This window comes from Hemitrygon akajei, unplaced genomic scaffold (assembly GCF_048418815.1).
Source record: "Hemitrygon akajei unplaced genomic scaffold, sHemAka1.3 Scf000139, whole genome shotgun sequence".
In the NCBI taxonomy this organism is placed as follows: Eukaryota; Metazoa; Chordata; class Chondrichthyes; order Myliobatiformes; family Dasyatidae; genus Hemitrygon; species Hemitrygon akajei.
In genome coordinates this window covers 1,104,965-1,129,516 of record NW_027332025.1, presented here as the reverse complement: position 1 = coordinate 1,129,516, position 24,552 = coordinate 1,104,965, and the positions used below count along the sequence as shown (strand labels likewise).

Below are 24,552 nucleotides of genomic sequence, written 5' to 3'. Positions count from 1 at the left end.
CAGGGATCCCAGTCTCTGAAAAAGGGGATGGGAATCAAGCCCGTGACTCTGTGACCTGGGGGTGGAGGGAAAGGGATCGGTGTAGATATGGTGTGGAAAAGTAGACATCTATCTGGAGTAAATATGGAATAATGTGGGGAATGCGGCGGATGGGTCGGGCAGTGTGTGAGGGGTGAGGAGCAGAGTCACTGGTTCAGGAGGGAGTCCCTCCACCCGTCACCCGATCCCGTTTCCTGTTCACTTTTTTCTGCAGATCTGCAGCATTTGTGGGTCACTGCTCGACGTGTACTTGTAGCTTCACCTTTGTCCCCTTCAGACAACGCGGTGAATCCGGAACAAATAGTTCCACACAATTAAAATAGTTTATTACTTTTACACAATTAGAATACTATATTACATTTTTATTTTTTCTATTTTTGTACTATATATATACTTATTCTAAATCACAATTGTTAAAATCTTTTGTTAAGAATTAGGTTCTACTGCTACCGCAGAGACAACGAATTTCATGGCATATTCCGGTGCTACTAAACCTGATTCTGATATTGATATGGGAGACCCACCACCGGTCACCTGATCCCAGTTACTGCAGATCGTAAAGTGAGATTGAAGCATTTTCCATATATTTGCTCTCCACAGAAATGACAACAGTTCAGTTTCCTTCTGTGGTTCCGGAGCAGAAGCTCAGTCTGTCTAATATTTCCACACAATTAAAGTGGGGAATTTGTTTATTATCATCACGTACTGAGCTACAGTGAAAATCTTGCCTGATGTACCATCCACAAAGATCGATCCATTACAACAGTACATTGAGTTACAGAAAAATAACTGTAACAAAGCATTATGCTGCAGAGAAAGTGCAGTGCAGATAGACATATGGTGCAGGGTCACATCAAGTTACATTGTGAGGCCGAGTCCATTTTATCATTTATTTGGCTTATAACCACAGACAGGAAGCCATTCTTCAGCCTGGTGGTACATCAGGTACATCTCTCTGCCAATGTGGGAGCGGATTTGCAGCAAGAATGTCCAGGTTATGAGGTTCTTTGAGTAGATGGCCTGCTTTTCCGAGGGAGGGGAAGTGTAGGGAGAGTCCATGGAGGGGAGGCTTGTTTCTCTGATGGTCTCTGCTCTCCAAAGTTCTCTGCAGTTCCTTGCAGTCATGGGCAGAGCAGTAGCCATACAAAGGCATGAAGTATCGACAAGGAGCTCAGAGACCTCGGCCTTCACCCTGCCTTGTGCAGCTGGATCCTGGACTTCCTGTCAGATCGCCGGCAGGTGGTAACAGTGGGCTCCATCTCCTCTGTCTCGCTGACCCTCAGGACACACAACCCACAGGTTTGTCTGTTTGGCCCTGTCATTTACTTTCTGTGCACCCGTGACTCGTGTTGCCACCCACAGCTCCAATCTGCTAATTAAATTTGCTGAGAATACTACATTGATTGGCCTAATCTCAAATAATAACTTTCAATCGATCAAATGCATCCTGACAAGGTTCAGTCCAAACAAACTTTTCACCCTTCTTCAGGAGATTAGTCAGAGGAAGAGCGACAGCAGCAAATTTCTTACAGAACTTACGGTAATATCCATTCATTCCCAGAAACCTTCTAAGAGCCTTCTTAGCAGTCAGAATAGGAACTTGAGAAATTGCCTGAACTTTTGCCCGAACAGGAGCCAACTTGCATTGACCTACAACATAGCCAAGACAGGTCACAGTGGCATGGCCAAATTCACTCTTAGCCAAGTTAACTGTAGGGCTGGCCTGGGAAAGCCTGTCAAACAGCTTTTCTACTGCAGAGATATGCTCTTCCCAAGTGTCACTCCCTGTGACTAAGTCATCAATATAGGCATCTGTGTGTTCTAACCCTCGAATTACAGAATCATTCTCTGGAATGTTACTGGAGCATTTTTCCTTCCAAAAGGAAAAAAACATTGTATTCATACAACCCAGATGGTGTCACAAATGCAGAACTTTCTCTACCTCTGTCCGTCAATGGAACACACCAATACCCTGTCAACAGATCAATCTTTGTAAGAAATTAGCTATTCCAACCTTATCGATGCAATCATCTATCCTAGCGATAGGATAGGCATCTGTTTTTGTTACTGCATTTACCTTCCCATAATCAGTGCCTCTGAGACCTACTGAATCTGTTTCCACACTTACAACAACTGCTCAGCCAATTTACATTTTCTACGTTCATGCGATATGGGTGTTGTTTAATCAGTTTGGCTTGACCAATATCTGCGTCATGTACTGAGACCGTGGTTTGCTTGGGAACATCGGGAAATAAATCTTTAAACTTCAGAATTAATTTCTTCAGCTGTTGTTGTTGCTTTGGCTGCAGATCAATATTTTCTGGAACAACGGAGTTCATTAGTCTAACTGGGACCATGTTTGGCTTGTGAAAAGTCTCAGACGAGTCAATTGTTTCATTCTCAGGGTTGCCAGATTCATATATTTTGACAACACACACAGATGGTGCCTGATTGTCAAAATAAGGCTTTATAATATTTATGTGTACCAGCTGTGTTAGTTTACTTCGGTCGTGTGTTGTAATAAATAATTCACATCATTAAATTGAGAGACTATTTCATACGGTCTATTGAATTTCACCTGAAGTGGATTCGTCAACATAAGGCAAGCACCTTATCCCCCACCCGGTATTTTCTTTCGCAACCCTGTTTAACAAACCAACACTTCATTTTGTTTTGAGAAATCTTTAAGTTTTGTCTTGCTGGGCTACAGAATTGGTGTAGTTTATTTTTGAACTTTAAAACATAGTCTAACAAGTTAACATGTACATCGCCATCAATCCACCGCTCCTTTTACAAGGTCAAAGCTCACCTCACTCTGCGACCAAATACGAGTTCAAATACAAAGCCCAATGATTCCTGAACCGACTCTCTTACTGCGAACAAAAGCAAATGTATTCCTTCATCCTAGTCGTTTCCATTTTCAACACAGTATGTCTTGATCATTGTTTTGGGGCTAGAGTGAAGTCTTTCTAAAGCCCCTTGTGATTTCGGATGGTATGTAGACGATGTAATTTGTTTTGCTCCCAGTTCATAAACTACCTGCTGAAATAACCCAAATGAAAAATTACTTCCTTGATCAGACTGGATTTCTTGAGGCAAATTGAATAAAGTAAAAAAAAAACTCGGTAAGAGCCTTGGACACATTTTTAGCTTTAATATTTCTGAGAGGCATTGCCTCTGGGAATCTGGATGCAGTACACATAATAGTTAGCAGATACTGATGGCCAGCTTTAGTCTTTGGCAATGGGCCAACACAATCCACTATAACATTGGAAAAGGTTTCACTGAATGCAGGTATAGGCTGGAGTGGGGCCACTGGGATGACCTGATTAGGTTTAGTCAAAACTTGACAAGTGTGACAAATCCCAGCATTAATTTCTGGTTTACCCTGGTTATCCCTGCTACTCTTTTCGAAACTCTTATTCAGGGTAAACATAACCTTATGAGTTAAAGCAAACTGATCTGCTAATCTAGCAGACTCCTGCATAGTGGCAGCATCATTTCCATCTAAATACGTCTTTATGTAATCAGGGACGCACTTTTTGAATTCTTCAATTCAAACCAACACTTTCAAGCTGTTAAAATCATCATTTACATTTTTATATGTGCACCAGTGGGCAATACACACAAATTTCTCATAAGCAAATTCCATATAAGTCTGGTTCACAGATTTCTTCAAATTTCTAAACTTTTGCTTGTATGCTTCTGGGACCAACTCATAAGCTTTGAGCACAGCCTGCTTTTCTAGGTCATAATGTGTGGTGCGTGGCCAGCTGGTTAAAGTGTTGAACTAGCGATCTGAAGGTCATGATTTTGAGCCTCAGCCAAGCAGCGTGTGTGTCCTTGAGCAAAGCACTGAACCACACACTGCTCCTGCACGTTTATAGCCCAGTGGCGATGATTGGGTCAGCATAAATAAATAAATAATCAGCTGCTTCAGCAACTGTCAAAGCAGAATAGGCATGCTAAGCCTTCCCCTTTATTACACTTTGAGACAATTTTCTGTCTGTTTTTCTGCCTCTCTAGCCTCAAACTGCCTCTGCCTTTCCGCAGACTACAGCTTTAATTTTTCTCACTTGTACTGGAGCTCAAGCTCACTAGGTTTCCTTAAACAAGTTAAACAAAGATTAACAGTGTTATGTGTATATATGTGTGTAAATATAACTCCCAAACTATTGAGCTCGGGGAAAATAAGGCTTGGAGTCTTCAGATGGTAAAGTATGAAAGTTCAGTTCGTCCACAAAATAGGTGATGAGAGAGATATTTGTAATTCAGGGTAAATGTCGAGAGAAGGCAGTTATGTCGAACAGCAAGGGAGATGAGGCTGAGTACAGAGCTATGGTGGAAATCTTGTCACATGGTACGAGCAGAATCATCTGCAGCTTAATGTGAAAAAGACTAAGGAGCTGGTGGTGGACCTGAGGAGGGCTAAGGCACCAGTGACCCCTGTTTCCATCCAAGGGGGTCAGTGTGGACATGGTGGAAGATTACAAATACCTGGGGAGACGAATTGACAATAAACTGGACTGCTCAAAGAACACTCAGGCTGTTTACAAGAAGGGTTAGAGCCGTCTCTATTTCCTGAGGAGACTGAGGTCCTTTGACATCTACCAGACGAAGGTAAGGATGTTCTACGAGGCTGTGGTGACCAGTGCTATCATGTTTGCTGTTGTGTGCTGGGGCAGCAGGCTGTGGGTAGCAGACACCAACAGAATCAACAAACTCATTCGTAAGGCCAGTGATGTTGTGGGGGTGGAACTGGACTCTCTGACGGTGGTGTCGGAAAAGATAATGCTGTCCAAGTTGCATGCCATCTTGGACAATGAATCCCATCCAATCCATAATGTACTAGTTAGGCACAGGAGTACATTCAGCCAGAGACTCATTCCACCGAGATGTAACACTGAGCATCACAGGAAGTCATTCCTGCCTGTGGCCATCAAACTTTTCTAATCTTCCCTTGGAGTGTCAGACACCCTGAGCCAATAGGCTGGTCCTGGACTTATTTCCACTTGCAAAGATTAACTTATTATTATTTAATTATTGATGGTTTTATATTGCTATATTTCTACACTATTCTTGGTTGGTACGACTGTAACGAAACTCAATTTCCCTCAGGATCAATAAAGTACATCTGTCTGTCTGTCTGTTCTCCAGGTTCCATAGTGTTAAAATGAGAGAACAATTGCTGTAGATTTTATCTGTGATCTTTACAAATCTACATACGAATTATCACCGAAAGTGACTTGTCATGAGGGGTATCATCTTCAAATGAATGACCACATCACACCCAGGCAAGGGTTAACACATAAGTGGTCTCGACAGGATATCCCAAATCAGATCCACTCCTATGGGTTAAATGAGGTGACAACCATACATTCGATGTACGGTGAATGGATAATTAACTCACCCTTGTGGGCATAGGAAAGTTCTAAACAGTGACCTTTGGCCACTAGTTCCCTAGTTTCAATCCTTCCATTTTTCATCCATCTCCGTCTGACTCTGAGTGTCTGTGTCCTCGGTTAAATCTAAACAAGCTGCGAGCAATGTAAACAAGCTGCAAGTCAGACTGATTCACCTTCTTAATCTCTCTTAAAATGACAGTCCATATCAAATGAAACCTAGGGATTCATAACAATGGCCACTCCCCAATATGAACTGACTTGTGTTCCAGTAGTTGGGATGACTGAGTGAATCCTTTGCCACATTCTGAGCAGGTGAACGGCCTCTCTCTAGTGTGAACTCGCTGATGTTTCTGTAGGTTGGATGACTGAGTGAATCCCTTTCCACAGTCTGAGCAGGTGAACAGCCTCTCCCCAGTGTGAACTGACTGGTGTGCCAGTAGGTGGGATGACCGAGTGAATCTCTTCCCACATTCTGAGCAGGTGAACGGCTTCTCCCCAGTGTGAACTCGCTGATGACTATGTAGATTGGATGAATGAGTGAATCTCCTCCCACATTCTGAGCAGGTGAATGGCTTCTCCCCAGTGTGAACTCGCTGGTGTACCAGTAAGGTGGATGACTCAGTGAATCCTTTCCCACATTCTGAGCAGGTGAACGGCTTCTCCCCAGTGTGAACTGACTGGTGTTCCAGTAGGTGGGATGACTGACTGAATCCCTTCCCACATTCTGAGCCGGTGAACGGCTTCTCCCCAGTGTGAACTCGCTGATGTCTCCGTAGGTGGGATGACTGAGTGAATCTCTTCCCACATTCTGAGCAGGTGAACGGCTTCTCCCCAGTGTGAACTCGCTGATGTCTCTGTAGGCTGGATGACTGAGTGAATCCCTTCCCACATTCTGAGCAGGTGAACGGCTTCTCCCCAGTGTGAACTCGCTGATGACTCTGTAAGGTGGAAGAGTCAGTGAATCCATTCCCACATTCTGAGCAGGTGAAAGGCCACTCCCCTGTGTGAACTTGCTGATGTGCCAGTAGTTGGGATGACCGAATGAATCCCTTCCCACACTCTGAGCAGGTGAATGGCCTCTCCCCAGTGTGAACTCGCTGATGAATATGCAGGTGGGATGACTGAATGAATCCTTTCCCACATTCTGAGCAGGTGAACGGCTTCTCCCCAGTGTGAACTCGCTGGTGTACCAGTAAGGTGGATGACTCAGTGAATCCTTTCCCACATTCTGAGCAGGTGTACGGCTTCTCCCCAGTGTGAACTCGCTGATGACTATGTAGATTGGATGAATGAGTGAATCTCTTCCCACATTCTGAGCAGGTGAATGGCTTCTCCCCAGTGTGAACTCGCTGATGAATATGCAGGTGGGATGACTGAGTGAATCCTTTCCCACATTCTGAGCAGGCGAACGGCTTCTCCCCAGTGTGAACTCGCTGATGTCTCCGTAGGCTGGATGACTGAGTGAATCCCTTCCCACATTCTGAGCAGGTGAATGGCTTCTCCCCAGTGTGAACTCGCTGATGTACCAGTAAGGTGGATGACTCAGTGAATTTCTTCCCACATTCTGAGCCGGTGAACGACTTCTCCCCAGTGTGAACTCGCTGATGTCTCCGTAGGTGGGATGACTGAGTGAATCTCTTCCCACATTCTGAGCAGGTGAACGGCTTCTCCCCAGTGTGAACTCGCTGATGTCTCCATAGGCTGGATGACTGAGTGAATCTCTTCCCACATTCTGAGCAAGTGAACGGCTTCTCCCCAGTGTGAACTCGCTGATGACTCTGTAAGGTGGAAGAGTCAGTGTATCCTTTCCCCCATTCTGAGCAGGTGAACGGCCTCTCCCCAGTGTGAACCCACTGGTGTGCCATTAGGTCAGATGACTGAGTGAATCCTTTCCCAGATATTCAGCAGATCACCAGCCTTTGCCCAGAGTGAACTGACTGGTGTGTCCACAGGTGGGAAGAATGACTGAATCCTTTCTCACACACAGAACAGGTGAATGGCCTTGCCCAGTGTGAACTTGTTGATGTACCTTCAATTGTGATAACCGAGTGAATCCATTCCCACTGTTTGAGCAGGTGAACAGCCTTTCTCCTGTGTAAAATGACGGGTTGCCAGTTGGTCAAATGACCGAGTGAATCCCTCCCCACAGTCTGAGCAGGAAGGATGGTCGATTGAATCCCTTGCTCCACTTCTTAAATATCTGGACAGAGACAACAAAACTGGTGTGCCGTGTTTGAACTTCCTGGAGACAAATTCCTTCTTGTTTTGAACCTGTAAAAAGATTTACAAAATCCATCAATGGGTTTAGGAAAACATTTCAGATGAGATTACTTGAGTTGCCAAGGTTTGATCTGGTATCACACTGTTACAGTGAGGTTCTATCCAAGTTGCGCAGAGAAATCATCTCCTGACTGGGCAGATTGCTGGTATCTGGAATGACCATCAATTCCCCGATGCTCTTCCTGTCTCTATAAGAATGGGGCATTTCTGCCATCTGCAATTTGTACCTTGGCTGAGTTGGACTCTCTCCATTGTTATTATTCCCTGTTCCTGCTGAGCTGCATGGGTGCCTGGCCCCACAGTAACTGAAACACTCTCACGCAATTAGCCTTTCTTGACGTGCATCTGGAATTTTCTTTTATGTATTATTAAAGTGCCACAGATTTAATGCCATATAAAAATTCCTGTTGAGGTGAATGGTTGGTCCGCACAGCTGTTGAAAAGACAGAGTGAATTTTTATAATATAGTATTTCACATTCTTGTAGAAAATTACAACACAGAAACATGCCCTTTGGGCCATCTAGTCTGTGCTGAACTATTTAATCTGCCCACTCCCATACCCCTACCATGCAGGTACCTACATGAACCTCTGAAATATTGAAATCGAGCATGCATGCACCACTTGTGCTGGCTGCTCATTCCACAACCGGATGACCGTTTGTGTGAAGAAGTTTCCCCTCATGTTCCCCTTAACATTTCACCTTTCACCCTTAACCCATGGCCTCTGGTTGTACTCCCACCCCATCTCAGTGGTAAAAGCCAGCTTGCATTTACACTATCTATGCCCCTCTATCACAATCAAATCTCCACTCAATCTCCTACAGTCCAAGGAATAAAGTCCTGACCTGTTCAATCTTTCCTTATAACCCAAGTACTCCAGACCTGGCAACATCCTTGTGAATTTTCTCTGAACTCTTTCTAAGTCCTTACATCTTTCCTGTAGGTTGGTGACCAAAACTGCACTTAGTACTCCAGATTAGGCCTCACCAATATCTTCTATAAGTCAACATAACATCCATCTATTGTTGTCAGTACTTTTGTTCATGAAGGCCATTGGGCTAAAATCTTCCCTTCCACCTCTATCTAACTGTGATACCACTTTCAGTGAATTAAGGACTTTCTTCTACAAGAGGTCCCTTTCTTCTACAACACTCCTCCGTGCCCGACCAGTCACTGTGAAAGACCTCCCTTGGTAAGTCAGACCAAAGTGCAACAACTCACACTTGTCTGCATTAAATTCCTTTTTCCATTTCTCAAACCATTTTGCCAGCTGGTCCAGATCGCACTGCAAGTTTAAATGCTTTTTTGGCATTGACTAGATGGGACAAGTAGCCTGTTTCTTTACTGAACTTCTCCATGTTTCTATGGCAGAGAAGCTGGCCAAACTTGTTTGGAAGGGGAAGGGTAGGAGTGACAATTGAGCAGCAGTGGCTGGATTTTCTGGAGCAATTCGGGGCCTGAGTGATTCCACAGAAGTGGAAGCATTAGAAAGACAGGAGGACACAACTGTGGCTAAAATGAGAAGCCAAAGCCAACATAAATGTCAAAGAGAGGGCAAACAAAAGAACAAAAACTATTCGGAAGCTTTGAGAAACCAAAAGAAGACAAAAAAAAATTCAGATGAGCTCAGTGCGTGGAATCATGATTTGTAGTCATTAATGGGACTCGGTAGCACCCAACAGTCTGAGGCATTTAGAGGAACAAAATATACGAGGCTTCAATTTCTCTTCAAAAGCAAGGTTCCCTGGACCAGTTACCTTTCAACTTTCATTTTGGCAGCTACATACAAACTCCGCATCCTCAAAAATTCACATCTGAAGGCCTCCCACTTACAGGTACTCCTTTGCCAGGAAACAACCTGTCCCAAACCACACTTGTCAGATCCTTTCTGATACCATCAAAATTGACCCTTCTGCAATTTAGTATCTCAACCCGTGGTCCAGACCTCTGTTTTTCCATATTTACTTTGTATCTCATGGCATTCTGTCACCACCCTGGATCATTTCCTAACAGCTTCTACATCGGGAATTCTACATACTGATTAAGGTCACATTTGACAAACTCTACCCGATTTAATCCTTTTACAGTATGGGAGTCCCAGTCAATATATGGAAAGTTAAAATCACTTACTGCAACAACCTTTGGTTCTTGGCATGGTCTGCAATCTCTCTACAAATATCTCTAAATCCCACAGACTGTTGGGTGTAAACAAGCCCCTATAATGGCTACAATATCATAATTCCCTGTCCTGAGCTCATCGGGCTTTCCTACGGTGCTTCTTGCATTGTGATATACACAGCTCAGCACATTCATCGCACCAGGCTCAACCATTTGATTGCTGACTCTGTCTGAGGTCTGAACAACATCTGACTTGTGTCAAGAAAACAAACTCCCCCTCAATGTCACAAAAACAGAGGAGCTGATTGTGGATTGCAGGAGGAATGGAGACACTCTAACCCCTGTTGACATCAAAGGATCTGGGGCTGAGAGGATGAACAGCTTTAAGATCCTCGGCATAAACATCACCAAGCATCTCACATGGTCTGTACATACCGGCTGTGTTGTGAAAAGAGGACAGCAGCACCTCTTTCACCTCAGATAGTTGAAGAAGTTGGGAATGGGGCCCGAAATCCTGAGGACTTTCTACAGGGACACAATTGAGAGCATCCTGACTGGCTGCATCACTGCCTGGTATGGGAACTGTACTTCCCTTAATTGCAGGAACCTGCAGAAATTGGTGCGGGACAGCCCAGTGCATCTGTAGATGTGAACTTCCCACTATTCAGGACATTTACAGAGACAGGTGTGGAAAAAGGGCCCAAAAGATATTGGGGACCCAATTCACCACAACCACAAACTGTTCCTGCTGCTACCATCCAGGAAATGGTACCACAGCAAAAGGACCAACAGGCTCCAGGACATCATCTTCTACCAGGCTATCAGACTGATTAATTCATGCTAATACAATTGCATATCTATGTTATACTGACTGTTCTATGCACAAACTATTTATTATAAATTACTATAAATTACACATTGCACATTTAGATGGAGATGTAACGTAAAGACTTCTACTCCTCATGTGCATGAGGGATGTATGTAAGAAAGTCAATTCAATTCAAATCACCCTCTCCACTATCTGTCCTGTCATTCTGGCTCCCATTCCCCCTACAAATCATTTTAACCACATCAGCACCCCCCTCCACCACACTTGCTCTCGCAGCCTTACCACTAGGATATTAGTCCCCTTCCTGTTCTGTTCCCCTAACTAATGAATCCCCTATCACTCCTTTGACTTTCCTCTGCCAGGTAATCCCCCCCAATACTTTCTAAAGTGTTCCACCTGTTGTTGTGTGGGATGGCCACAAGAGTGCTCTGCAATGGGTATGTAACCTCATTCCCCTTCCTGATTCTCGCCCAGTTTCCTGTGTCCTGCACCTTGGGTGGAACTCACCTCTCTTCATGTCATATGTATTACCCCCTCCAACTCCCGGATGATCCGGAATTCATCCATTTCCAGTTCCAATTCCTTAAAGTACACATAAATCATGTACTGTGTACTTTTTTTTTACCCAGTGACAACATGTGCACAGTGAATTTTATATAGAGAGGTATTCATTTTCACAGCTAGCAAATCACTGGCAATAAAAACTTTGATCTCCTCTGGGTTCTATCGAATTCATCTGCACTCTCACACAGCCTACGTAGCAGGCCTATAGCGGGTTATGAAGGATTTTCTCGCCAGAGCTTTTGCACACTGTCCATATGTGACTTGTTTGCTAAATGACGCTTTAAAAAGTCAGATTTCCAAATTTCACTCCACTTCTTCCCATTTGCAAATTCTCCAGCAACTTTTGCATCACCACAATACAGACAGGTAACAGCAGTTTCTGTGTTGTACATAAATATTTCCCCTGAACCCTCTCCAGATGACGGACGGTGATGAACTCGGTGATGGCAATGCCAAGGCAGTAGTCTGTCTCACTGGAGTCTGGCACATTTGTGATGTGAAAGATACTTGTTGCCCAGGACAAAGGTGTTTGATATTATCATGTACCCAGAGAGAATGGGTCAAAACATGTTCTCACCTGTAGAAAAGTTCAGAACAGGATGAGGTAGAACAAACAACACAGACACAAAATGCTGGAGGAACTCAGCAGGCCAGGCAGCATCTATGGAAAAGAGTACTAATGCTGAGTTCCTCCGGCATTTTGTGTGTGTCGCTTGGATTTCCAGCATCTGCAGATTTCCTCTTGTTTGTGATTGGAGGTAGAACAAAGGTAATTTTCTCTACTGCTGATGCAAAAGATTTTGTTCCCTTTCTCTGAGTTCCTAATCCTTGCCTTTATTATGGCCGGATCTCAGCTCTGTCTGAGAGATCCATCGGTTCCCATTCCCTCAGCAGCCGGAAGCTCCCCGGGGCCCGTGTACGGATCGTGGGACTGAGAGAGAGGGAAGAGAGCAGGTCTGTCCCGGGATTGTCGGTCACGGTGTCCGGATTTCACAGGAATTGTCCCGAAGTTGCTGTATAATATAAAAACACGGAGAATTGCTCTTACCTGCACCCGATACTCGGGGACGTCCTCAGCCTGACCCCTGCGCATTTCATTGGTGCTTCAGCGCCGGCGAAATTCTTAACGCATGGCCCTATGGGTAATCACGGTGCCATTAAACATTTCTGCAAGCACCGGTTCAATGTCCATACCTCATTTTTTTTCCCTGTGTATAGAAAAATCTGCAGCTGCTTTAACGCAGAAAGCGGCTCCCATAAACAATATACTCAATATCAACGTGTATCTAATGCCAAAGTAAAATGCAGATATAAAACACAGGAGATTCTGCAGTTGCTGGAAATACAGAGACGCACACACACAAAACGCTGGAGGAACTCTGCAATTCAGAGAGCAACTAAGCAGCGGAGTACACAGGCTAGGCATGCTGAAGAGGCTCGGCCTAAACATTGTCTATTTATTCCTCTCCACAATTGCTGCCTGAAATTAACCACCTTTTTTTCCGGTCAACCAGTTTACAAATGTTTCTGATCTTTCTTTTGTAGCCACATCCTACTGGTCTGATTCCTCCTCCTCCTCCTTGTAAACTCTAGACCCCTTCTCTCTCTCTGGAGCCCCAAAGCCCTGACTCAGGCTGGCAAATCTTCGGTTTCTGACTCTGCACCATCGAAGATTCGCTCGCTAGTCTGCTGTCAGACTTCAGAGGTGCATTGTGTTACGAGACCGCAGGTTTGCTTACTGTGAGTGTCGCTTTAAGTGCCTGAGTGAGGCGGGACTGTGACGTCAGACACAAGGAGAGAGAGAGAGAGAGAACGTCAAAACCACAGTCAGCTCATCGTCTTATTCACCCTGGAGAAAATCATACAGGTGTATAAGATGATGAGAGGCATTGGTCGTGTGGATAGCCAGAGGCTTTTTCCCAGGGCAGAAATGGCTAACACGAGGGGGAATAGGTTTAAGCTGCTTGGAAGTAGGTACAGAGGAGATGTCAGAGCTAAGTTTTTTAAGCAAAGAATGGTGTGTGTGTGGAATGCACTGCTAGCGACGGTGGTAGAGGCTGATACAATAGTGTCATTTAAGAGACTCTTAGATAGGTACATGGAGCTTAGGAAAATGGGTGGCTATGCGGCAGGGTAATTCTAAGCAGCTTCTAGAGTAAGATACATGGTCGGCACAGCAATGTGGGACAAAGCATCTGTAATGTGTTGTACATTTATATGTTTCCATGAAATTCACGGGAAATCTCCTATCCCACGGAGTGGTGACTAGTTGCAACCTGTCATCTCAGGGAGAGTGAGAGGGGAATGGCAGGGAGAGATTTTGATATACGGATATGGAACAGAAACATGGGCAGGAATCAGATGGGCTGAGTGGCCTTTCTAGTGTACATTGTGAGTGTGGTAGAGACAGTAAGTACCTGAGACACGGGATTTGATACAGAACTGATTTATCTTTCACAGATCCACAATATTAAACACCAGTCTAGTTTAAGGCTAACATCAGCAGAACGGACTCCTCCAAGGCTCACTGACCAGGGTTCAGTCCTGGGTGCGATGAGCAGCCGCAAGAACTGCAGAATCTGACAGTAACAGTCCCTCATGAACCTGCAGCTGCCATCAGTCACCGTGATGGCTAAACTTTTAACACAGAGATGATTTGAACTTCCTCCCTGATGTAGGAGCGCTCAGACCGAAGATGTAGGGGAGAAGGGGAAAAAAAGAGATAATGAAGTTGTTTGCACCGTTAGGGATAAACAGAGAGGAAGAGGTGGAAAGTTTCTTGAATGCATCTGTTTTAATGCTAGGAGCATTGTAAGAAAGGTGGATGAGCTTAGAGTATGGATTGATAACTGGAAATATGATGATGTATCTATTAGTGAAACATGGTTGCAGAAGGCGTGTGATTGGCAACTAAATATTCCTGGATTTCATTGCTTCTGGTGTGATAGAATCAAAAGGGCAAGAAGGGGAGGTATTGCAATGCTTGTCTGAGAAAATATTACAGCGGTGCTTTGACAGGATAGGTTACAGGGCTCATTTAGGGAGTCTATTTGGGTGGAATTGAGGAATGGGAAAGGTATAGTAACACTTATAGGGGTGTATTATAAACCACCTAATTGGGAACGAGAATTGGAGGAGCAAATTTGTAAGGAGATAGCCGATATTTGTAGAAAGCACAAGGTTGTGATTGTAGGAGATTTTAATTTTCCACACATAGAAACATAGAAAATAGGTGCAGTAGTAGGCCATTAGGCCATTCAAGCCTGCACCGCCATTCAGTATGATCATGGCTGATCATCCAACTCAGAACCCTGTACCTGCTTTCTCTCCATACCCCCGATCCCTTTAGCCACGAGGGCCATATCTAACTCCCTCTTAAATATAGCCAATGAACCGGCCTCAACTGTTTCCTGTGGCAGAGAATTCCACAGGTTCACCACTCTGTGTGTGAAGAAGTTTTTCCTCATCTTGGTCCTAAAAGGCTTCGCCTTTATCCTTAAACTGTGACCCCTCGTTCTGGACTCCCCCAACATCGGAAACAATCTTCCTGCATCTAGCCTGTCCAATCCCTTTAGAATTTTATACGTTTCAATAAGATCCCCCCTCAATCTTCTACATTCCAGCGAGTATAAGCCTAGTCGATCCAGTCTTTCTTCATATGAAAGTCCTGCCATCCCAGGAATCAATCTGGTGAACCTTCTTTGTACTCCCTCTATGGCAAGAATGTCTTTCCTCAGATTAGGGAAACAAAACTGCAAACAGTATGCCAGCTGTGGCCTCACCAGGGCCTTGTACAACAGCAGTAGAACCTCCCTGCTCCTGTACTCAAATCCTCTTGCTATGAATGCCAACATACCATTTGCTTTTTTCACTGCCTGCTGTACCTGCATGCCCACTTTCAATGACTGGTGTACAATGACACCCAGGTCTCGTTGCACCTCCCCTTTTCCTAATCGGCCATTCAGATAATAATCTGTTTTCCTGTTCTTGCAACCAAAGTGAATAACCTTGCATTTATCCACATTAGATAGATAGATAGATAGATAGATAGATAGATAGATAGATACTTTATTCATCCCCATGGGGAAATTCAACATTTTTTCCAATGTCCCATACACTTGTTGTAGCAAAACTAATTACATACAATACTTAACTCAGTAAAAATATGATATGCATCTAAATCACTTACTCAAAAAGCATTAATAAAAGCTTTTAAAAAGTTCTTAAGTAGTTTACTTAAATACATTAAATACAATCAACCACGGCACTTTAACATATCTTACTCCTGGCGGTTGAATTGTAAAGCCTAATGGCATTGGGGAGTATTGACCTCTTCATCCTGTCTGAGGAGCATTGCATCGATAGCAACCTGTCGTTGAAACTGCTTCTCTGTCTCTGGATGGTGCTAGGTAGAGGATGTTCAGGGTTTTCCATAATTGACCGTAGCCTACTCAGCGCCCTTCGCTCAGCTACCGATGTTATACTCTCCAGTACTTTGCCCACGACAGAGCCCGCCTTCCTTACCAGCTTATTAAGACGTGAGGCGTCCCTCTTCTTAATGCTTCCTCTCCAACACGCCACCACAATGAAGAGGGCGCTCTCCACAACTGACCTATAGAACATCTTCAGCATCTCACTACAGACATTGAATGACGCCAACCTTCTAAGGAAGTACAGTCGACTCTGTGCCTTCCTGCACAAGGCATCTCTGTTGGCAGTCCAGTCTAGCTTCTCGTCTAACTGTACTCCCAGATAATTGCATCTGCCATGAATTTGCCTACTCACCTAACATATCCAAGTCACCCTGCATCCTCTTAGCATCCTCACAGCTAACACTGCCGCCCAGCTTCGTGTCATCCACAAACTTGAAGACGCTGCATTTAATTCCCTCGTCTAAATCATTAATATATATTGTAAACAACTGGGTTCCCAGCACTGAGCCTTGCGGTACCCCATTGTTGACTGCCTGCCAATCTGAAAAGGTCCTGTTTACTCCCACTCTTTGCTTCCTGTTTGCCAACCAATTCTCTATCCACATCAATACCATACCCCCAATACCGTGTGCTTTAAGTTTACACACTAATCTCCTGTGTGGGACCTTGTCAAAAGCCTTTTGAAAATCCAAATATACCACATCCACTTGTTCTCCCCTATCCATTCTACTAGTTACATCCTCAAAAAATTCTGTAAGATTCGCCATACATAATTTTCCTTTCACAAATCCATGCTGATGTTGTCCGATTATTTCACCTCTTTCCAAATGTGCTGTTATCACATCTTTCACAACCAACTCTAGCATTTTCCCCACCACCGATGTCAGGCTAACCAGTCTATAATTCCCCGGTTTCACACTCCCTCCTTTTTTAAAAAAGTGAGGTTACATTAGCCACCCTCCAATCCTCAGGAACTAATCCAGAATCTAAGGAGTTTTGAAAAATTATCACTAATGCATCCACTACTTCTTGGGCTACTCTGGGATGCAGACCATCTGGCCCTGGGGATTTATCTGCCTTTCATCCCTTCAATTTACCTAACACCACTTCCCTACTAACATGTATTACCCTCAGTTCCTCCATCTCACTAGACCCTCGGTCCTCTACTATTTCCAGAAGATTATTTATGTCCTCCTTAGTGAAGACAGAACTAAAGTCGTTATTCAATTGGTCTGCCATGTCCTTGTTCCCTATGATCAATTCACCTGTTTCTAACTGTAAGTGACCTATATTTGTCAACCAATTTTTTTCTTTTCACTTATCTATAAAAGCTTTTACAGTCAGTTTTTATGTTCCCTGCCAGCTTTCTCTCATAATCTTTTTTCCCTTTCCTAATTAATCCCATTGTCCTCCTCTGCTAGACACTGAATTTCCTCCAGTCCTCAGGTGTGCCACTTTTTCTGGCTAATTTATATGTTTCTTCTTTGGACTTGATACTATCCCTAATTTCCCTTGTCAGACACGGGTGCACTACCTTCCCTGGTTTATTCTTTTGCCAAACTGGGGTGAACACTTGTTGTAGTTCATCCATGCAATCTTTAAATGCTTGCCATTGCATAGGAATGCTGAGGGACCAACCAGAGAGCAGGCCATTCTACATTGGGTATTGAGCAATGAGGAAGGGTTAGTTAGCAATCTTGTCGTGCGAGGCTCCTTGGGTAAGAGTGACCATAATATGGTGGAATTCTTCATTAAGATGGAGAGTGTCATAATTAATTCAGAAACAAAGGTTCTGAACTTAAAGAAGGGTAACTTTGAAGGTATAAGATGTGAATTAGCTAAGATAGACTGGCAAATGATACTTAAAGGGTTGACGGTGGATATGCAATGGCAAGCACTTAAAGATCACATGGATAAACTACAACAATTGTTCATCCCAGTTTGGAAAAGAATAAACCAGGGAAGGTAGTGCACCCGTGGCTGACAAGGGAAATTAGGGATAGTATCAAGTCCAAAGAAGAAACATATAAATTAGCAAAAAAAAAAGCGGCACACCTGAGGACTGGGAGAAATTCAGAGACCAGCAGAGGAGGACAAAGGGCTTAATTAGGAAAGGGAAAAAAGATTATGAGAGAAAGCTGGCAGGGAACATTAAAAACTGACTGTAAAAGCTTTTACAGATATGTGAATAGAAAAAGATTTGTCAAGACAAATGTAAGGACCTTTACAGTCAGAAACAGGTGAATTGATCATAGGGAACAAAGACATGGCAGACCAATTGAATAACTGCTTTGGTTCTGTCTTCACTAAGGAGGACATAAATAATCCTCCAGAAATAGTAAGGGACCGAGGGTCTCGTGAGATGGAGGAACTGAGGTATAGGTAAATTGAAGGGATTAAAGGCAGATAAATCCACAGGGCCAGATAGTCTGCATCCCAGAGTAGCCCAAGAAATAGTGGATGCATTAGTGATAATTTTTCAAAACTCCTTAGATTCTGAATTGGTTCCTGAGGATTGGAGGGTGGCTAATGTAACCCCACTTTTTAAAAAAGGAGGGAGAGAGAAACTGGGGTATTATAGACCGGTTAGTCTGATGTCAGTGGTGGGGAAAATGCTGGAGTCGGTTATCAAAGATGTGATAACAGCACATTTGGAAAGAGGTGAAATCATCGGACAAAGTCAGCATGGATTTGTGAAAGGAAAGTCTTGTCTGACGAATCTGTTACGTACCCTTGTCACGTGACTGGGGTTGAAGTTATACTGGACTTGAGGTAATGGTCTTGTGATGGTGGAGTGACGTCATTTTCCCGCCAGTAGAGGTCATGTGACAGGTTTTTTTTACAGGGTATAAAAGGAAGACCCACCCTGTCAGGTGGGGCAATTCGTGGCGGATTTGCCAAAGATGACTTCATGTCACTGCGTGATTTAATGTGATGACGCAGTTTAGTTGAAAAATGAAGTTTTATCTAATGCCTAAAGTTTAAAAGGTCATTGCCAGCGGTTTCTTTGCTGGTGGAGAGTGAAGATAAGAATTTGGAAGATAAAGATCGAGGAGAATCGATTTTCGACGGTGGAAAGTTCGACCTTGTGTGATCCTCATTCGGAAGGATTTCGTTGACTGTTCTCGTGTTAATCTCCGCTGGGATAGCGGGAGATTGAGAATAGTGTGGAAGGAAGGTCAGTGCCTTTAAGCCGTTATATTTCATAAAATTCTTCGTGGGAAAGTTCGACGCCGGGGAATCGAAGGACAACGACGTGGAAGAGAATTTAAATCGCCTTAAAAAGTCTCTCCTTTTAAATGGACTGTGAGCTTTTGAACTTTCGGCATACCGCTTTAAAGAACTTTTTTTTCAATACCGCTTTAAGAACTGTTTGAACTGCAACGCTATTAAGAACTGTGAATCTGCCGTACAGCAGCTGAATTCCGGTTTAGCTAATGTTTGTTTACTTTTGGGGGGGTTGTTTTCAGTGTTTAATAAACGTGTTATTTGTTATAAAAACCCTTGCCTAACTCATATATATTTATTGTTGCCTGAATACGTAACATAAATATGGGGGCTGCGTCCGGGATTGGATCGTTTGAGTTTAAATGCTTGTTAACTTTTGAATCGGTGTTTTGGTAACGGGGAATGTTGGATTCTTTTGTTTGATTGGCTTGTGAGTGGTATTCGGCAACGATGAATATTGATGAGTTTCTGGATTCGCCAGCCGCAGATTTGTTAGCGAAGGCGAAAAAAACTGATGTATCTGAGATAGCTCGTAGATTGCAACTTAAAGGTATTTTGAAGACTACATCAAAGGCTGTAATACAGAGAAAAATCGCATCACATTTTGTGGCTTCGGGTGATTTTGATGAATCGATTTTAGAATCGTTTCCAATAAGTAATCTGGAGATACAGTTGCAAATTGAACAAATGAAGTTGGATCAAAGTAAAGCAGAATTGGAGCCTTATAAATTGGAAGCTGAACAGAAAGAGAGTTTGAATATGCAATGGCGAATTTAAGGTCTGGGAATCAGTCTTCTGATTCTAAAAAACCGTTTGTTGCTAGCCAAGAAATTAAATTGGTCCCTCCTTTTAGTGAAACAGAAGTGGAAAGATATTTTCAACATTTTGAAACTATTGCTCGGATATCAGACTGGCCGAAAGATAAATGGTCAGTGTGGTTACAGAGTGTAATTAAAGACAAAGCACAGCAAGTTTACACAGCTTTAACTGCTGCGCAAGCATTAGATTGATATTGTGAAAACGAATATTCTCAAAGCATACGAATTAGTCCCAGAAGATTATAGGGAAAGATTCAGGAGTTTGAAAAAGTCTGTGGAAAAGACTTATGTGGAATTTGCCTATGATAAAGCTATGTATTTTGAGAGATGGGTTTCTTCTAAAAATGTAAATGGGGACTATGATACATTGAGAGAGCTGATTTTAATGGAGGAATTTAAAAGAAGCATTCCTGTTGAAGTAAGGACCTACTTAAATGAGAGGGATACGGATAAATTGCAGGACTGTGCTAGATTAGCTGATGAGTATGTTTTAATCCATAAGAATAAATTTCCTCAGGGTAGAATTTTTAAGAGGAAAAATAATATGGAGACTCAAGGTAAATCAGAAATTAAATCAGAGGTTAATGAGAGAGGTAAGGAGGAAGGAAAACCTGTGAAGGAAAGACAGTTTGGTCTTATTTGTAACTATTGTAAGAAGCTTGGCCATGTAATAGCTAACTGTTTCAAATTGAAAAAGAAAGAGAAGGAAGCAGTTCCAGATGCTTGTGTGCAACATACTGAAGCACCTGTAAAGTTACAGGGTTTCGTAAACACAAATGAGGATTTGTTAGAGTCTGACCAAGTTAGAAATGGATATGATCATTTTATAACTGAAGGGCTTGTATCCTTGAAAGAAGGATCTACTCTGGTGCCAATAAAAATCCTTAGGGATACTGGAGCTTCTCAATCACTGATGTTAGACAATGTGTTGAAGTTTAATGAAGAGAGTGATACTGGTGAGGTGAATTACATAAGAGGTGTTGGAAGTGATTTTATGCCTGTACATTTACATAAAGTAAATTTAAAGTCAGGGATAGTTACAGGATTTGTTAAAGTAGGATTACAACATAGCTTACCTGTGAAGGGTATTTCTTTCTTGTTAGGTAATGACTTGGCAGGTGGACAAGTTTTTCCTGAAGTACATTTGACAATGGAGTCAGAGGAACCAGAGATGAATTCTAACACAGATTCTTCCTGTGTTGTGACTAGAGCTATGGCTAAAAAAATTGATGTGCAGAATGAGGTTGTTACTCATGACTGTTCAACTCAGGATTCGAGTTTTGAGGATATAACCATATAACAATCACAGCACGGAAACAGGCCATTCCAGCCCTCCTAGTCCGTGCCGAACTCTTAATCTCACCTAGTCCCACCTACCCGCACTCAGCCCATAACCCTCCACTCCTTTACTGTCCATATACCTATCCAATTTTACCTTAAATGACACAACTGAACTGGCCTCTACTACTTCTACAGGAAGCTCATTCCACACAGCTATCACTCTCTGAGTAAAGAAATACCCCCTCGTGTTTCCCTTAAACTTTTGCCCCCTAACTCTCAAATCATGTCCTCTCGTTTGAATCTCCCCTACTCTCAATGGAAACAGCCTATTCACGTCAACTCTATCTATCCCTCTCGACATTTTAAATACCTCGATCAAATCCCCCCTCAACCTTCTACGCTCCAATGAATAGAGACCTAACTTGTTCAACCTTTCTCTGTAACTTAAGTGCTGAAACCCAGGTAACATCCTAGTAAATCGTCTCTGCACTCTCTCTAATTTATTGATATCTTTCCTATAATTCGGTGACCAGAACTGTACGCAATACAGGATGTGTCAGAGACTTTCTTACCTTCGTTGTTTGAACAAGATTCTGGGAGTAAGTCTGACTATGAAGATTTATCTCTGTCTCGGAAGGAGATGATAGCAGAGCAGAATAGAGATCCTGAGATTATAAAATTAAGGGAACAAGCTTTACTAGGTAGTGAAATTGAGAAGGTGTCAGTAGGATATTACTTGGAAAAAGGAGTGTTGATGAGGAGGTGGAGGTCGCCTACAATTCCTGCAAGTGAGGAATGGAATGTTGTTTATCAGGTGGTTGTTCCTAAAGTTTATCGGAATGAGATTTTGACTTTAGCTCATAGTGTGCCTTTAGGTGGACATCAAGGGGTAAGGAAAACTGTGGACAAGATTTTAAAGCATTTTTACTGGCCTGGTCTAAGAAAAGATGTGGCGATGTTTTGTAAGACGTGCCATACTTGTCAAATTGTGGGTAAACCAAATCAGGTTACACCAGTAGCTCCATTACAACCTATTCCAGCATTCGGTGAACCGTTTTCTAAAGTTAGTGTAGATTGTGTTGGTCCATTACCAAAGACAAAAACTGGTTATCAGTATTTGTTGACTATCATGTGTACTTCGTCTAGGTTTCCAGTGGCAGTACCACTTAGGAATATAAAAGCTAAAACTGTGACGAAGGCTCTTATAAAATTCTTTACTTATTTTGGATTGCCTAAGGAAATACAAACTGATCAAGGCAGTAATTTTATGTCTCGATTGTTTCAACAGATAGTTTATAAATTGGGAGCTAAGCAAATCACTTCATCTGCATACCATCCAGATTCGCAAGGTGCCTTGGAGAGGTTTCATTCTACCCTCAAGAATATGATTAGGACATATTGTGTGGAAAATGAAAGTGACTGGGATGAGAGTATAAACTTACTTTTATTTGCAGTAAGGGAATCGGTACAGGAATCTTTAGGTTTTAGTCCATTTGAACTTGTGTTTGGGCATAGAGTTAGAGGACCTTTAGCTTTATTGAAAGAACAGTGGATTAGTAAGGAGGTACACACTAATTTGTTGGACTATGTTTTGAAATTTAAGGACAGGTTACATAAAGCTTGTAGCTTAGCCAAGGAAAATTTAAAGTTGGCTCAGGAGAAAATGAAAACTTGGTATGATAAAGAAGCTAGGATGAGGATGTTTAAGCCTGGAGATAAGGTGTTGGTTCTTTTCCCAGTGCAGACAAATCCTTTACAACTAGATTTCATGGTCCTTATGAAATTGTGTCTAGAATCAATTATGTGGATTACGTAATAAAAACTCCAGATCGTAGAAGGTCAACACAACTTTGCCACATAAATATGATTAAACCATATTTTGGGAAACAATCTGATACTGTGACTGCTGTGGTTAGTGAGAATGAGTTTGATTTAACTGGGAACATGACAGATGGTTCATCTGACTTTCATTCTAAATCTAACATTGTTTCTGTTAGGTTACCTAATTCGACCATTCTGGAAAATATGGATGAGAAATTAGCACATTTACAGCTAGAGCAGAAACATCAGATGAAGGAATTGATTTTTAAGTATAAGGATTTGTTTCCAGATGTTCCGAGAAGGACTACTATAGCTTCACGTGATGTAGATGTTGGAGATGCCAAACCTATTAAACAACATCCATATAGGATGAACATGGAAAAATGTGAACTTGCTGAGAAAAAAATTGAATACATGGTAGAGAATGATATTATTAGACATTCTAACTCGAATTGGAGTTCGCCATGTGTTATGGTGCCAAAACCTGATGGTAGTATTAGGTTTTGTATGGACTATAGGAAGGTGAATGCTGTAACGAAAACAGATGCATATCCAATTCCTAGAGTAGATGATTGTGTAGATAAGGTTGGAAAAGCAAAGTTCCTTACAAAGATTGATTTATTGAAAGGGTATTGGTGTGTTCCATTAACGGACAGAGGTAGAGAGATTTCTGCATTTGTAACTCCATCTGGGTTATATGAGTATAATGTTCTTCCATTTGGGATGAAGAATGCCCCAGGTACTTTCCAGAGGATGATTAATTCTGTGATTCAGGGATTGAAAGATACTGAAGCTTATATTGATGATTTAGTGACAGGAAATGATACTTGGGAAGCACACATAATTGCGGTGGAGAAATTGTTTGAAAAGCTTTCAAAAGCTAACTTGACTATTAATTTAGCCAAGAGTGAATTTGGACATGCCACTGTGACTTACCTTGGTTATGTTGTAGGTCAAGGTAAGGTAGCTCCTGTTCAGGCAAAAGTTCACGCAATTTTAGAGATTCCCACTCCGATGGGGAAAAAAAACTCTCAGAAGATTTTTGGGAATGGTAGGATATTATCGAAAATTTTGTAAGAATTGTGCTAATGTTGCCCTTCCATTAACTAACCTTCTGCAGAAGAATGTGAAGTTTGTGTGGACAGTGCCTTGTCAGGAAGCATTTGAAAAATTGAAAACAATGATATGTCAACAACCTGTGCTTAAGGCACCTGACTTTGGAAAACCTTTTTCATTAGCTGTAGATGCTACTGATGAGGCTGCGGGAGCAGTATTGATGCAAAGGAATGAGGGTGATGAGGTTGATCATCCAGTAGCATACTTTTCTAAGAAATTTAATAAGCATCAAAGATACTATTCAACAATAGAGAAAGAATTGTTATCTCTTGTTTTAGCCTTGGAATATTTTGAGGTATATGTTGGTACAACTCAAAAACCACTTATTGTTTACACTGATCATAATCCGTTAGTTTTTCTAAGTAAGATGAAAAACAAAAACAGAAGATTATTAAATTGGGGTTTGATGTTACAAGAGTGCAATATTGTGATAACTCACGTTAAAGGTAAAGATACTGTGGTTGCTGATTGTCTATCTTGATGTTGAATATACAATGTAATTTTTTTTTGGAGTTGTTTTTTTAATTGTAACACACCTACTGTATTGTATATTGTGTATGTTATATAATTTATACATTTGTTTTTCTTGTAAGTACTTGTTAAAATTTTTGTTCTTGTA

The 24,552-nt window shown here is 42.3% G+C and overlaps 1 protein-coding gene across 6 annotated transcripts in view; it reads right to left on the bottom strand.

Annotated features, from left to right (window-relative positions):
* Window positions 1-4,676: 4,676 nt before the first annotated feature.
* The window catches only part of LOC140723824 (uncharacterized), a 746,760-nt gene continuing 726,884 nt past the window's right edge, over window positions 4,677-24,552 (bottom strand). For 3 of the 6 annotated variants that reach the window (XM_073038367.1, XM_073038364.1, XM_073038368.1), the window contains exons 5-7: window positions 16,022-16,129; window positions 12,285-12,444; window positions 4,677-7,715 (exon numbers count right to left, since the gene is read on the bottom strand). In XM_073038367.1, coding sequence (XP_072894468.1) covers window positions 5,669-7,309 — 1,641 coding nt within the window. In that variant the 5' untranslated portion in view covers window positions 7,310-7,715; window positions 12,285-12,444; window positions 16,022-16,129 and the 3' untranslated portion in view covers window positions 4,677-5,668. The remainder of the gene's footprint in view (window positions 7,716-12,284; window positions 12,445-16,021; window positions 16,130-24,552) is intronic. The other 3 variants (XM_073038365.1, XM_073038366.1, XM_073038369.1) reach the window with 3 other exon arrangements.